The 14285-nt window shown below is 33.2% G+C and overlaps 1 protein-coding gene across 4 annotated transcripts in view; it reads right to left on the reverse strand.

Moving 5' to 3' along the window:
• Window positions 1–14285, reverse strand: part of EML4 (echinoderm microtubule associated protein like 4) — a 117336-nt gene that overhangs the window by 40905 nt on the left and 62146 nt on the right. Inside the window, exons 3-7 of one of the 4 annotated variants that reach the window (XM_012727495.1) lie at window positions 14042–14171; window positions 10965–11138; window positions 9186–9314; window positions 8720–8745; window positions 8496–8528 (exon numbers count right to left, since the gene is read on the reverse strand). In XM_012727495.1, the coding sequence (XP_012582949.1) occupies window positions 8496–8528; window positions 8720–8745; window positions 9186–9314; window positions 10965–11138; window positions 14042–14171 (492 nt within the window). The remainder of the gene's footprint in view (window positions 1–8495; window positions 8529–8719; window positions 8746–9185; window positions 9315–10964; window positions 11139–14041; window positions 14172–14285) is intronic. The other 3 variants (XM_004686254.2, XM_012727496.1, XM_004686256.2) reach the window with 3 other exon arrangements.

Below are 14285 nucleotides of genomic sequence, written 5' to 3' on the forward strand. Positions count from 1 at the left end.
CCCACACAAGTTCAGTTATAAGATAATAATAAATAGTACTTAGCTTGGGCTTTGGATGTTAACATTAGTAAATCAGCAAGTTTAACAGAAGAGGAAAATATTTTTGCTCTATTATCTTTGGGAAGAGTGGCTGCTAGGCCAAAAATTGAAAACACTTGATGCTTATACTTCTATGTCCTTCTCATATACCTCTTCAGTTTCTCTTCTATGTTAGCATCTTCCATAGGTTTTCTATCCCCCAAAGTACTCCATATTGCAAAATGATCTTGATATTCCCAAATTAAATGTTTTGGATAATATTTTGAGAAAAGCAGTATTGCTAAAATGATTAACACTGAATAACAATGACTTGTTATTACAGTATTTAGATATTTAAAAGATACTCATTAAAATGTAATATTAATCTTTCACAGATTGTAACAAATGGAAGGAAAATTTTAGGCAGAGTAATATTAAGCATGTTCTGTTCCAAGATCAATTTTTCTAGTGATTTTTTTCACAGCTTGCTTTATTTCTAGACAGAAACTTTTTTTTAAAAGTAGTTTTTCAAAGGCAACAACTGAGTTTCAGGGGTTAGACTATGACTGTACTTAATTGTGTCAGGGGCACCATCTGTAGAAAATCTTCTGAACTTCTAGGCATGCTTACAACTTAAATCCATCTTCCTCCCCAAAGCTTCCACTAATTTAGAAATTTTCACTTGTTATTTTATAATCTTTAGAAAAAGAGTTCCCCCAAACTGGAATTTGAATTTTTAAACCAAAATGTAGTAGAGTATGATGCCACTGAATTTCAGAAATAACAGAAAATATAAAAAGAAATTGTACTTTGAACTTTTTCTGATATTAGTCCTATTCCCTAAAACCATAGAGCTGAAGAAAAAGTGGGTAACCAAGATGCCACAAGTCTTGACTACAATTTTATAGCACAAAGTGACAAAGACAATGTTAGACAGCTGAAAATCTTTACTTAAAAAGTTTCTTTTCACAGAAAAAGAAAGAAAAATACTGGATGGTGTCACTCATAGCAGGAGTATAATGGACCAGGCGAGAAAATAACAAAAATAACGAACAACCATATACCAGAGACATTCTGTGGGGGCGGAGTGGGGAATGGGATCAAAAACGGGGGGGGGGGGGGAAATGCACGGGACTATGGTGGTGGCACAGGGGTGATTTGGTGATGGGAAACCCGCGGGGATTACAATCGAGATGGAAAAAAAAATGTGCAAAATGATGTAAAAATAAACTTTGTAATAAAAAAAACTGATATAAAAAAAAGTTTCTTTTCAAACAAAATATTTCAAGTGCCAGCTAATAATGAAATAATTTTGAAATAATATTTAAAAATTCCAGTGAAACGATGTAAGGATCTTTGGAGTCTAAATAAGGAGCATGATTTGTACTATCATAAAGTCTAAATTACATTCCCTTATAGATGGCTAACTGTAAAAACATCATAAAGTATGGATCCCCAAATTTAAAAGGGGAGAGGAATTCACTAGGATATAATCTAACCTTCTTACTTTTGGATTTAAAAAAATCCCCAGTTATAGTGCTTGCCAAATACTACACAGCTAGCTTTACTAAGGCAAGAACCGAGGTGTAAAAAACTTTGCTCCAGGCAGAGTTCTATTGACTGGCAAATTTTAATGAGCTCTTAATTACACAGTGGGAGTGGGGCATGTGTGTGTGTGTGTGTGTGTGTGTGTACACACAATGATGATATAAAAGATATAAACCTTTTTAGAAACCTACAACAATACATAACCAAGATTTACACAACTGTTAATCAACTCTTGTACTAATTACAGTAATAAGCCAACTTGCAGCTAACTTTCTTAAATCTAAACCTTTATTTTTCTTTACTATTTTCTTCACGAGTGAGATCATCATAAAATTACTGAAATAGCAGGGCCCTCCCTGGTGGTGCAATGGGTTAGGACACAACATTGCAAGCTAGCTGCAGCCTCTTCAGCGCGAGTTCGATCCCCAGCCCTGGAGGTGATCCACATGGTTGTGCAGACCTCTCCTTATGCATCCACTGCTCCTCTCAGCAGTGTACTTCTTCGATCTGCCTGTTCTGCTCCCCACTCTGTCTCTGGTGAAGCCTTTCACTTCCCATGCACCTCTGGCTTGTACCCCGTTCTGTATGCATAAATAAATAAATCTTTAAACAAATTACTCAAATAGCAGATGTTAGTTTATGCATTTTAAATTATTCTGACTGCTAAAAAAAGGCTTTCTTCTGCAAAAATGGGAAAAATCAACTCTAACAATATACAAGACACATAAAACTTCTAAAAGAGTTGTTACAAATGCTAAAAACTTTTCTGAACTAGTCAAAATATTGTTGTATTTGAAAAGTTTCTTAGACCACTCACATAAATCCCCAGGGAAACTTATTTTTAGGCACTATATATATGAAAAAAGTTTTCTTTCTACCTGACTATACAAAGCTGTTTTTTAAATAAAAGGATTTAAAAAAAAAACCCTCAGATGTCTAATATTGTTCCCTTTAGAACTTTCTCAGTTAGCTATAGCAGGAAGGGATCCAGGAGACCCCAGAGGAATAATAAAAACCTGCTTAAGAAATTCTGGCAAAATCGAGTTCTGGAGATCTTTTACTTTATTTTTCATGCTTTACTTCTTTGAAGGTTAAAAACCTGAGTCAAATAAAGCAAAATGTAAAGATTTAATAAATCTGGGCAATCAGTATATAGGTACTGGTTCTATTTGCACATATTTTTAGAAAAAATAAAGTACTTCAGCCTAATATATTTTAAGAATATTAAGGTTTTCGATTAAATTATTTTTAAAACATAATTATGAATATAGTTTGTGAACTGTTATATGATTAAGTTTATTTTTTAAACCTCAGTACATGTCACTGATCAACTGTACTTTTTTTGCTAAGCTTAATTACAAATTTCAGAATTCTTTTCAAAGTGCATCAGAAAAAAGCAACTGATAGTGTACACAGTACAACTTGGAGTCCAATGGCTATCTCTGGAAGTCTGCCTTGATACCTCAGTTACACGGCATATTTGAGAAATGAAGGCATTCTGGTTAATTGCAGCTTTTGCTCTAGTTTTTAAACTGTGTCCAGGGTTGTGACTCCTTATCCCCTCTTTAGTCTCCTTTTAAAATATAGAAAGCACCTGGACAAAGTTCAGACCCAGAGATACAAGTAATGTGTACATAGCTTATTTTAAAGTGGGCCAGTATCTAAATTTTAGAAGTGGTTTTTTGGGAATGCAATATTTGATTCCCTGCCCTTACTGCTAATTCATATTAAATCAGATTTAAAGCTTAAGCGCTTCTCCTTAGATTCTAGAATTGTGATGTGTTCAGTTGCCACCTCAGTAATAACAAAGAAAGAATGGATCTGTAGCTCAATTAAGACCTAGTGACTCACTTTTGGTTTGTTTCAAACTGCATACCCTTCCCTTTCATCAGGTGATAAGATATCCCACACAGATAGTGTTAGTAGAATACTACTATCCTTTAATCTTATAGGTAATTTTTAGCTGTTCTTTCCGATACAGTGCTCAGTTTACGCAGGTGCAATGGGTTTTAGCACACATACTTAAGAGACAACAGGTCAGAAAACAACAAAGCACTGAACAAAAACATCTGCATTCATACTATGTTAATGGGAAAAGTATAACATCAGATGAATAATGTTTGTTTTCTCCTATAATTTATTCTAGTAATTGGAATGTCTAGCTTTCCCCCAATCTACATTCATAATCTTAGTTATTATATTCTTTTAAATTCTAATACTCTAAACTTGTGTGGTAGGTGGTAGATTACCTTCATAACTAGGTCTCATGCTTATTACTATTCTTTCACTTTTTTCTGTCAGTGAGGTGCCTAATGAAGCTTCCAATGTTTAGAACAAATTTGTATTTTATAAATGTAATAGTTAACAAATATAAGTGTGTGGACACTATAATCAGTGACCTCCCTGCTATCCCATAACACCAAGAGAAAGTCCTCAGAGCTTATAGACTATAGTTTCTCTACTCATTAGATTTCTTCAATATTCACACATTTCACTCACTCCTTTCCAATGGCTTACATGTCACTTTATCAGAAGTATTTTCCCTAGTCATTCTAGATAAAATAGTAATTCTCTACTCTCATTTTTTCCTAACATGTATACCATCTCCTTATATATTAAGTTTCTTATATATATATATATATATATATATATAGTTCCACAGAGTTCAGACATTGTACCTGATGTCCCTGAAGGCCTAGGACAGGTCCTGACAAAACAAGCATATATGTATTCAATGAATGAATGTTTAAGATGTATATCTATTTGATAAAGAACAATGAAACACCAGAACCATAACAGTTGTTCAAGTAAGATTACACAGGGTTTTCTTTTCCCAATTTTGTGAGTTTACAGTATGTATTTTAAAAATTTAAATAATTTAAATATTGCTTGAATACAATAAATTACCAAAGAATTTTAGACATATATCCTTCAAAATGACTTAAAAATTATTTTTAATATAAAGTCATTTTTAGACAGGTGGCTAGAATTAATCAATTGCTTCTCTATTTTCTAAGATATAACTATTCTACCATATGAATATACTACAGTTAGGACAGTACTGCATTGATTTGGAGGCTAAGCAAAAATGACTCTAATCTTAGAGTAGTGAGGCAGTACTGTAAGAGGAAGTATGTGATTTGGTAACTGATGAGTTCCTTTTTCCTCAATTAAGTGGTTTCCTCCCCAGTAGGGGAGCTTAGTTATGGTGGTTCTCAACAAGACCAGGCAATTAATTATGTGAGAGTCTAAGATACCTCAAGAATTTAAGATACCGCAAATAATTTGAGATTATTCAAGATCAAAAGACAAAAACAAGCACAAAAAACCCCAGTATAACATGTAGTCATTTGAGGATACTCAGATCGTGCTCTAGAACTGAGGACACTTCCACATTTAAAAAACGTAACATTCTTGATAACTAGTATAAAAATGAGCTGGTAGACTATCTTCATTTTATTTACTATAAAAATGTCAGACTGTTATCCATTTCCCCCATAATTTTATGAAAAGTGCTTATGATCCTAAGTTAGCTCAAATAACTTATTGAATGAATAGAAACTACTACATTTAATAATTAACAGGAAAACTCAGTCATTCTGTTTAACTTGATGTGCTAAGTCTGTCTCTAGTGATGAAAGCAGAATCCAACAGAACTAAGGAGAAGGGTAATGAAAAAGGTTTTAGGCTTCAGAGTGCAGACAAGATCTAAGTCAATAAGAGCGTTTTTTAAACTTGTCTTTTCTGCCCACACAAAGCCTCAAAGTCTCTCTATGTAGATCCCATTCCACCTCCCATTGGTTCCATACTTCTGCCTAAGTGCTGATCACAACATGCAATAAATATCACAGTATTACTACTGTACTGTGCCTAAAGATACTTTCTAGGTAAAGGTTTCTCCAGCTACCACTCACCTAAACACACCAAATGTAAACAGGTTTTTTCCTAAACCAAAGCAGATGACTTAGTCACACCTGCCACTGCCAATAGAAAGCTAAAAAAATTTAATCACATTAAAAAAAAAAAGTTGGGCCCTCCCTGGTGGCGCAGCGGGTTAAAGCACAGCACTGAAAATCTGAAGCCACTTCCGTATGAGTTCGATTCCCGCCTGCCGCCTGCCCGGGAGGAGACCCACCCGCTGCTCCCCTCAGCAGTGTACTTCGTCGATCTGCCTGTTCTGCTCCCCACTCTGTCTCTGGTGAAGCCTCTCACCGCCCCTGAGCCTCTGGCCTGTACCCCAGTTCTGTATGAATAAATAAATAAATCTTAAAAAAAAAAAAAAGTATCCAAAAATGACAAGTATTTTAGGATTAATAGCTAAAATATAAGACATGGTTTCATGGAATATGACTTGCAAAACAAATACCAAATTTTTAAATGTAACTACAACTCATATAAAATGAAGATCATCTATTTTTGGTCATTTCGTCAGCTTACTCTTCATATTTAAGTACAAGTTTTTATTGCCAGACTCATGTATTAATAGCTAAAATTTATTTAGTACTGTGTGTCAGGTACTACAATTAAACAATTTATTATCTTTAATTTTTGTAATTCTTGAGGGCTTATATTGTCTCAGTTATCAACTTAATGCAACAAGGTCTTAAGAATGCAAAGTAACCTGTTTAGTGTCACATGAAGTAAATAGTGGAACCAGCCTCTGAACTCCAGAATACAGGGGTGTGTGTGTGTGTGTGTGTGTGTGTGTGTGTGTGTGTTTTAATATGGAATGTTTCACGAATTTGTGTGTCACCTTTGCGCAGGGACCATGCTAATCTTCTCTGGATCATTCCAATTTTAGTATCTGTGCTGCTGAAGCAAACACCTGAAATACACGTGTTTTAACATCTACTCTAACACTGCTTGTTATACATCTCTACAAATTTTATGACAAGTGCTAACATCCAAAACCAAATTCCTATATTTTTCTATAGTCTACTTCTCAAATGTTTATTTCAGTAGTTGCCTCTTACCTAGTTGCGCAAGCTAGTTTTCACAGGTTTCCTCTGCTCCTTACCTCCCAAGTCCTACCTGTAATCTCCTAAACCGTTTTGAAGTCATCTACATCTTTCCATAAGCCTTGTTCAATTTTAATCAGGTTGGACTACATAACAGGGTGAGGCATTAAGTTTTTCTCGAAGGTACTTCCAGTGATGAGTCTATCCTCTAGACTGAACACAGCTGATTTAGTGGCAAAGGAACAGACTCAAAGTCCAGAACTAAGACTAGCAACATTTAACCCTACTAAATGCCAAAATCTAGAACAAATCTTTGAGTGAATATCCTTGTAACAGAATTTAACTTATTTTCCTATTTTATTCCCAGCTTTCACTTCATTCTCCTGAGAAGTTGGCTAAAACTAAGTTATGTTTTTGAAGCAAACTGTCACTTCTTAAAAGTGGAAAGCAAAAACACAGATTCCCACTACTCAAATTACAGTCAACTTTCCCATACTTAAGAAAAATCACAAGGGTCAGTACATTCTCAGTAAAATGTGTAAGTTTCACCCTGGGAAAAGCATTGTGATCATGCTTTGTCTTCTGCCAGAAAAATGTGCTTAAATATTTAGTCATTTGCTCATGTGAATGGTTTTAAAAATTGTCACCAACACAAACAACTTACTTACTTCCTATCTATTAACTCTTAAATTCTTTTTCCTTCCAAAGAACATACCTTTCTACCACATGAGAAAGCAGGTACTCCTTTTTCACTTACCCTAGAGAATTTTATGAAATTCAAGCTCTTTAACAAAATGTTAATGAAGCACTTTTTAGATTATGGTGTTTTTGAAAGCACTTTTACATATATTATTTCATTCTTTATTAATGTGAATTAAGATTTACCAATATTATCCGTAGGTTAAAAAATGACTCAGAAGCATTAACATTTGCCCTAGGTCTCCAGGAGGTTATGCAGAAAAATCAGGACCAAACACAGAGGTGTCCATTCCCTGCTCTTTCCACTATTTATCATTACCTCTATTAAAAAAACAAACAAAACCATTTTGATATATAATACAAATTTTGTAGATAAAATTTTACTTTTTCCTTAAAGTATTTCAACCATTACTTATCTATTTAATTATAAAGAAGGCAGAAAGTAAGACCTAAGTGAAGGAAAATGCCAGCAAAATTCAACTTCATTTAGGATTTCTATTTAAAAAACAAATGATACAATTATTACAAATATTTTTCCATTAAATAAAGTAAAATATCTACAAACTCAAGTTATATCTCTAACAAAATATTTATCCACACTGTAACTGGCTAATATAAAAACAATCTAAAAATATGGATAACTGACACAAATAAGCTGTAAAAGCATGCACAGTAAAGACATGCTTTCATTTAAGAATAGCATGCGTCAGCTAAATTTGCAGGCAATCTAAAGAGAATATAAACTAATATATAAAACTTATCTACTTTGCAGTTATATAAATACACATTGACAGAAAGTTTGCTTTCCTTTTTTGGTCAGAACAAGCCAACAACAGCAAGTAGCCAGAAATTAAAATTATTATGAAAAGAAAATTTTAATAGGAAATGGATTTGCTAGACTCTGATTTTCAGTTTTAGCTTTAGGAAATGAGTGATTGATTATTGCGATGAGGTTGGCAAGACAGGAAACTGAGTTAAAATTTATCAATCTTTTAAATGGCTTTTCTAAGTACAACTTTAATTTTTTAAAAGTAAGGTAGTTAGTACTATGTACCTCATTGTAATGCTACATGCTTATTTATACTGTTAAACTTGAATAAATAAATACCACAAATGTAAGAACTTTTAGAAAAATAGTTGAATTCACTAGTTAAAATTACCATATTTCCTTTAATTAGAGGAAAGTTAGGCAGTATAAACAATGAAAAGCCAAATAAGAGATCCAGGAAGAAATTAACTTAGAAGGCGACCAACTGTGTAGCTTATTCTTACCTTGGCTGTTTTTTTCACGGGTTGACATTTTTGCTGGTTGAGACAAAAATAACATATCTTACAATAAAAATTGGACATTTTAAAAAATGACTATAATAATTCATTTGTCTTTGATTACTATGAGTGTACTTCAGTGTACATTTAAATAAGCCAATATTCTTAATAGCAAAAACTTAACTTATGTCTAAAAGCACGGCTATTTTTAAAAAGCATTTTAAATTTACCTTGGTTGATGATGACATCTTTATGTCTGCAAAAGATTCAAAGATATTTACTTTATAATTTTATTTGGTTAGTAGAACACTTGAACAAATTATGAAAACTTCTATGCCTAGCACACAAAATTACTTAGACATGAAATTTAGGCATCAGTATCACTGGTCTTTACTAAAATATACTGTTTTATAAAATAATTAATATTCCACATGACCAGTGAACCCGTGAAAGCATATGAAGAATTTATGAATAATCCTCAAATCTTATTATACTTACTGAGGTTTATTATCTGAGATGGCATTAACAAGAAACATATAGCTTATCTCAGAATACATTAAAAAAAAATAATACTTAGAAGAAATATGCAATGTAAATTATGCTTAATGGTTCAAAACAGCCACATGATTATATATGCAAACATGATAGTCACAGAACTATTATTAGGTGTAACCGAGAATGCATAATAATACTTACTTGTCTGTATTTTTTATAACTTTTGATATCAACTTTGATGAAGAAACTGCCCTCAATAATTTAGTACGACTATCATCTGAATTTTCCCATGAATTATGTGATTTTTCAGCTGTTGATGGTCGCTTTATGCTGGAAGAAATACATTAATTTCTTAGAGAAACTTTCATTAGTAATAATGAGATGTACGGACAATTTTTACAGAACACAAAAGCAGCTGTTAACATTTCCTTAAGGCTAATCCAGAAAAGAGAAGGAAGGATTAGTTGAAAGTTCATCATGGATGAGTGAAGGAGTTAAACAAGGCAATCACCAAGTCTGTTTCATAATTTTCACTATTAATTCAGAAGATTCACCTGAGACAGTTTTACTCATGACCAGAAGTAAACATTAGTTAACACAAAAATACTGTATTCTCAATACTGATTTGATATATTTATAATTGAAGTTTTTTTTTATTTATAAATGATTTTTTTGCTGCATTGATAACTATCCTACAACTCATCCAGTCTTCAATACTTCTTGCAATAGTAGATCCAAAGAGCAATTTAGAATGGCAAGCACATTTCCAGGAGACCTTAAAAGGCTGGAAAGAAAAAAAAAAGGTCTGGGGTAAAGAAGCATCAAGTCAAAGAAGACACCAAGTCAAATCAGAACTTTTAAAAAACTGGTTATTTTTAAAAAGCCACTTTTACATACACACAATCTGAAGTTGCATAACATTAATAAGCTAGATCCAAGAAAACTCCACATGAGACAAATCAGGCAGAAGAAATTACAAACCATTTAGATAGCATAAGAATCTGCGTGAGGCACACAAAGTATTTTAAAAATGTTAAACATGCATCAATCAAATGAAAAGTGTTTCATTTCCCCAAATTTCCAAGAGTTTTAAGGCAAAATATTAAATTGATGAAATAAAAATATGTCATAAATCTTTTAGGAATATGTGTCATTTTCCTTACTAAAATCCTAGTTGGTTCTGGGAATGTTTTAATATTTTCCTAAGATTTCCAAGCAGAAGTATGATGATAAAATACCTAATCATTATACTTGAGCCAGCATTTCTAATGCAGGCAGTTTTCATTTAATTGGTTTGAATATTTAATTACAAGGTAGCTGTAGCACCAAACTCCCAGCATGCAGGTTGAGATCCCCAATTTAGCTTCACACACAATATTAGAATGTTTCTCCCTTCTCCCCATCTCATAATTTTAAAATATTAATTATTAAAAACAAAGAGAGAAGCCCTCAAGCAAGCCTTTAGCATAGAAAAGACCAGGTGAAATGGATTCATTTTTCTGCTGAAGCAAGAACTTATCCTCCCAAAACCCCAAATTGAAATTGAGATGCAGTCACAATGAGGAACCATTTGTTGAGTAGGGTCCTTGCAAGATGAAGGTTGTAATGATGCCAAAATATGATGGGGATAATTGCATATGGAAAAGTCTCTATCCAAGACTATATACACTACACAAGGTCATATAGAAATTAAAGTACATTGTAATTTTCTTACAAAAAATTGTTTTGGTTTTAGAGGTTACTTCTGCCTTTGTTTCATCAAATTGTTTATAACTTAGATTTTTTCAGTTTTAACTAAGAAATTTGACTTTAAATCTTCGTTTCCCTAATGTGCCAAAAGAGATTACAGCAACAAAGAAGGGGGGAAATGCCATCAGGCTTTTCACTTGGAATTCATGAATAGCCAACCATTTCTAAAGTTACAGAATTTAGGTATCATTACAACCATTCCCTAGCTCTGTACTTGGGGGCAGTTAAAACCTTTTGGTGGGAGTAGAATTCTTGCTTTCTTGAGTTTGTCTGTGTGTTTGGAGAGGCTGAGAAGAGGGCTGGGGAGAAGGTGATGCTCGAATTTGTGGACTTTGATCATTAGAATGAGATTCCTCTTTTTTTTCTCTCTGTCCTTGTGGTTTTTCTTTCCTTTTTTCTGTACCACTGTAAAATAAAGTATAACATGGAACACACATATTTAAACAAATTTTTAAAAAAGTATTATAAAAATCAAAATCCTAAATCATACAGCCAATACAATTTACTCCGCTTCCATTCAATAATACTTCTTTGAAAATCCTGGAAGGTATTAAAATCTTTAGTGAAGAATTTCTAAGAATTCCAAGGCAATATATCCTATGAAGATATGGGAATGAAATGGCCTCTAATGTATTCTGCCATCCTGGCAATTTGGAGGGATAATAAAAGAGCTGCTAACTGACTTCAACTTAGCCAAATTACACTATCAGTGACACTTTCCAATACCTCTGTAAAACATACCCACTAAGACCCAATGCATACTAAATGCATACCTTTGGTAGGTTATTCTATCCTACTAGAAACTCTCCTGCTTCTTTTATATACTTTTTCTTGTTTCTTCTATATACTTCCAATAGCTGGGCTTTAAACTTACAAAGAGTTAACTGCTTCAAGTAGTATTTGCTATTTTAATCATGTTAAGTAAAATAAAATTGATACTACATAGAAAAGTAAACTGCCATTTCCTATAAAACTAAGTTGAATACTCTGAAAAGTTCCATAAATATTGAGTTACTAAAAAATTGCCGTTAAATAGCATGTGAGACAATTACAAAAGACTGAGGAAAAATACATAGAAAGAGGTCCTAATTGACATGTTTGCAAATGCTTAAAAGTTCTTATTCTATTTTAAAAAATAAAACTAAAAATTATTTTAAATGATTTATGGGTATATTTAATATAAGGTAATCAACACGTATTTGAATCAGACATACATATGAGGCTTACCATTTCATAAAAAAATGACGAATATATGTGGCTGTATTTTAAAAGACTGAAGATATTTATGTATAAACTCTTATGACTCTGCACTTTGACTCTTGACATAGAAGGATCTGCTATTCCCAGTCACAATGGATAAAAGTCCTTATAACGTATAAATATTTTTGACAGTATTAAAAAGCAGATAGAATCAAAGCTTTAATTCCAGAGTTGAAATGACAAGAAACCACCAACAGCCTACATTTCTCAATCAGAGCACCTTTTGTAATTGACTGTAAGATACACAATCTACAAAGAGGTATGTTTAAGAATATCTTAAACAAATATACACAGTATATACAATTTAACTGTGACATTACAATTGTTAACAATGCTAAAACATAATTTTCAGAGTGACATTTCTTAATCTGATTCAGGTCTGTTACCTTCTGACTTCCGGCTGGTCCTTGGCAGTTTCTTTTATGTTCCTTTTTTTTTTTTTTAAAGTATGTGCTCAGAAATACAATTCTACTTTAAAAATATTGGACTGAGGGGCCCTCCCTGGTGGCGCAGCAGGTTAAAGCACTGCACTAAGAAGCTAAAGCCACTTCCGCATGAGTTCGATCCCCGCCTGCCCCGGAGGTGACCACATGGCGTGGCAGACCTCTCCTGACCCGCCCGCTGCTCCCCTCAAGCAGTGTACTTCGTCTATCTGCCTGTTCTGCTCCCCACTGTCTCTGGTGAATCCTCTCACCCTCCGCATCTCTGGCCTGTACCCCAGTTCTGTATGAATAAATAAATCTTTAAAAAAAAAAAATATTGGACTGACTTTGAAGTTTAAAACTATGCTAGAAATTAATTCTCCCTTGTTGGTGTTCAAACTGTCCTGAATTCACATATTAGTCTTACATGGGCCACTATATTAAAAGAGATTTTTCTCTTGGGTTGCTTAATGGCAAATACAAAGTGTCATAAACTAACAAACTCAGCTGATCTTAGATTGCTGAGTCCCAATCATACTGATCACTACACAGAACCTGTAAGAAAAAGGATGGATCCAAGCTTGTATTGGATACAACAAAGGAAATTTATTAAAAGCTGCTATTAAAATTTTCCATTATGTTTTTTTCCTGTAAATTTGTCTTTTTCTCCTGAAAGTAGAGTATAAGTATACCATTTTGGCATGATTCGGGGGAGAAATTCTATACTCTGTAATAATAATGACTTCGAAGATTAATTTCTAAAAACGACTTTTTGAAAGGCCTAGAGGTGTTATTTCTTCACTACTCTGTAACCAAATGTTTTGTTAAGATTTATAAATATACACAAACGATGAATTCAGTAACTGGCCTTCCTTTATAGAGGCAACCATTTTTCATCAGTATATTTAAATATTATTCTATTACTTCAAGTTTTTTCTCAATTATTCTTTAAAAAAAACAGCTGTAAGGGTATGTAGTATATCTCTTCTGGTGTCTCCAAATTCTATATGGAATAATTTTGTCGGAATTACACAAAGCAGAAAAATCCTGTAAGCAATTTTATTGGAACAAAAATTAATGAAAAAGTAAAGAACATATAGAATCTATATTTGTAATCTACTGAAACTTGTATATAACAGCATTTCCACCATCCACTAGTCCACCTCCCCCAATGCATGCATAACATATTACTGCAACATTCTGAATTAAGTTGTAATTTTAATTATGCTGAAACAGCAGAAGTTACAATAGTGCTAACCTTTACTATTATAGATATATATCTAAGATTCTATTTCTCCTTTAATGATGCCTTATCAAATGTGTCACTTGCTAAGGAAAATTCACTTGTACAATCATATTTAATATACTGATGCTTACTAAAAAAGAAACCAAACCAAACCACTTTCTTCAATAAGAATCAAAACCTTCCTGATCAACTCAAATATATTATGAATCTTAAAACCAAATGAGTATAAGGTTGACTATTTCTAAATTCAAAGAATTCAAAGGACATGCTCACTTGAATTTCAAACAACTCTATTTCATGTTCTTTTAAAAAGTAGACTGAGTTATCACATTCTGATAACCCTGCAATGTTAGCTGCCCCCGCCTCCCACAAATGAATACCTTTTAGCAGCAGATGAAAGCGTTTCTCTCCTCGCAATTGAGACAGAACTGGTATGACTTGGTTTTCTGTTTGCACCACTTCCATTGGTAATACAGGACATCGAAATAGCTTCTCGAAGGCCTGGCTGGCCTACAGGTGGTTAAGAAAAAACATATTTACAACAAATTTTAAAATATTTCTCAAAGATAAGAGCTTTAAAAATTAAGCCCATTAGTGGGTCCCCCCTGGTGGCACAGTGGTATT

This window comes from Condylura cristata, unplaced genomic scaffold (assembly GCF_000260355.1).
Source record: "Condylura cristata isolate star-nosed mole 26May11 unplaced genomic scaffold, ConCri1.0 scaffold00020, whole genome shotgun sequence".
NCBI classification, from domain to species: Eukaryota; Metazoa; Chordata; class Mammalia; order Eulipotyphla; family Talpidae; genus Condylura; species Condylura cristata.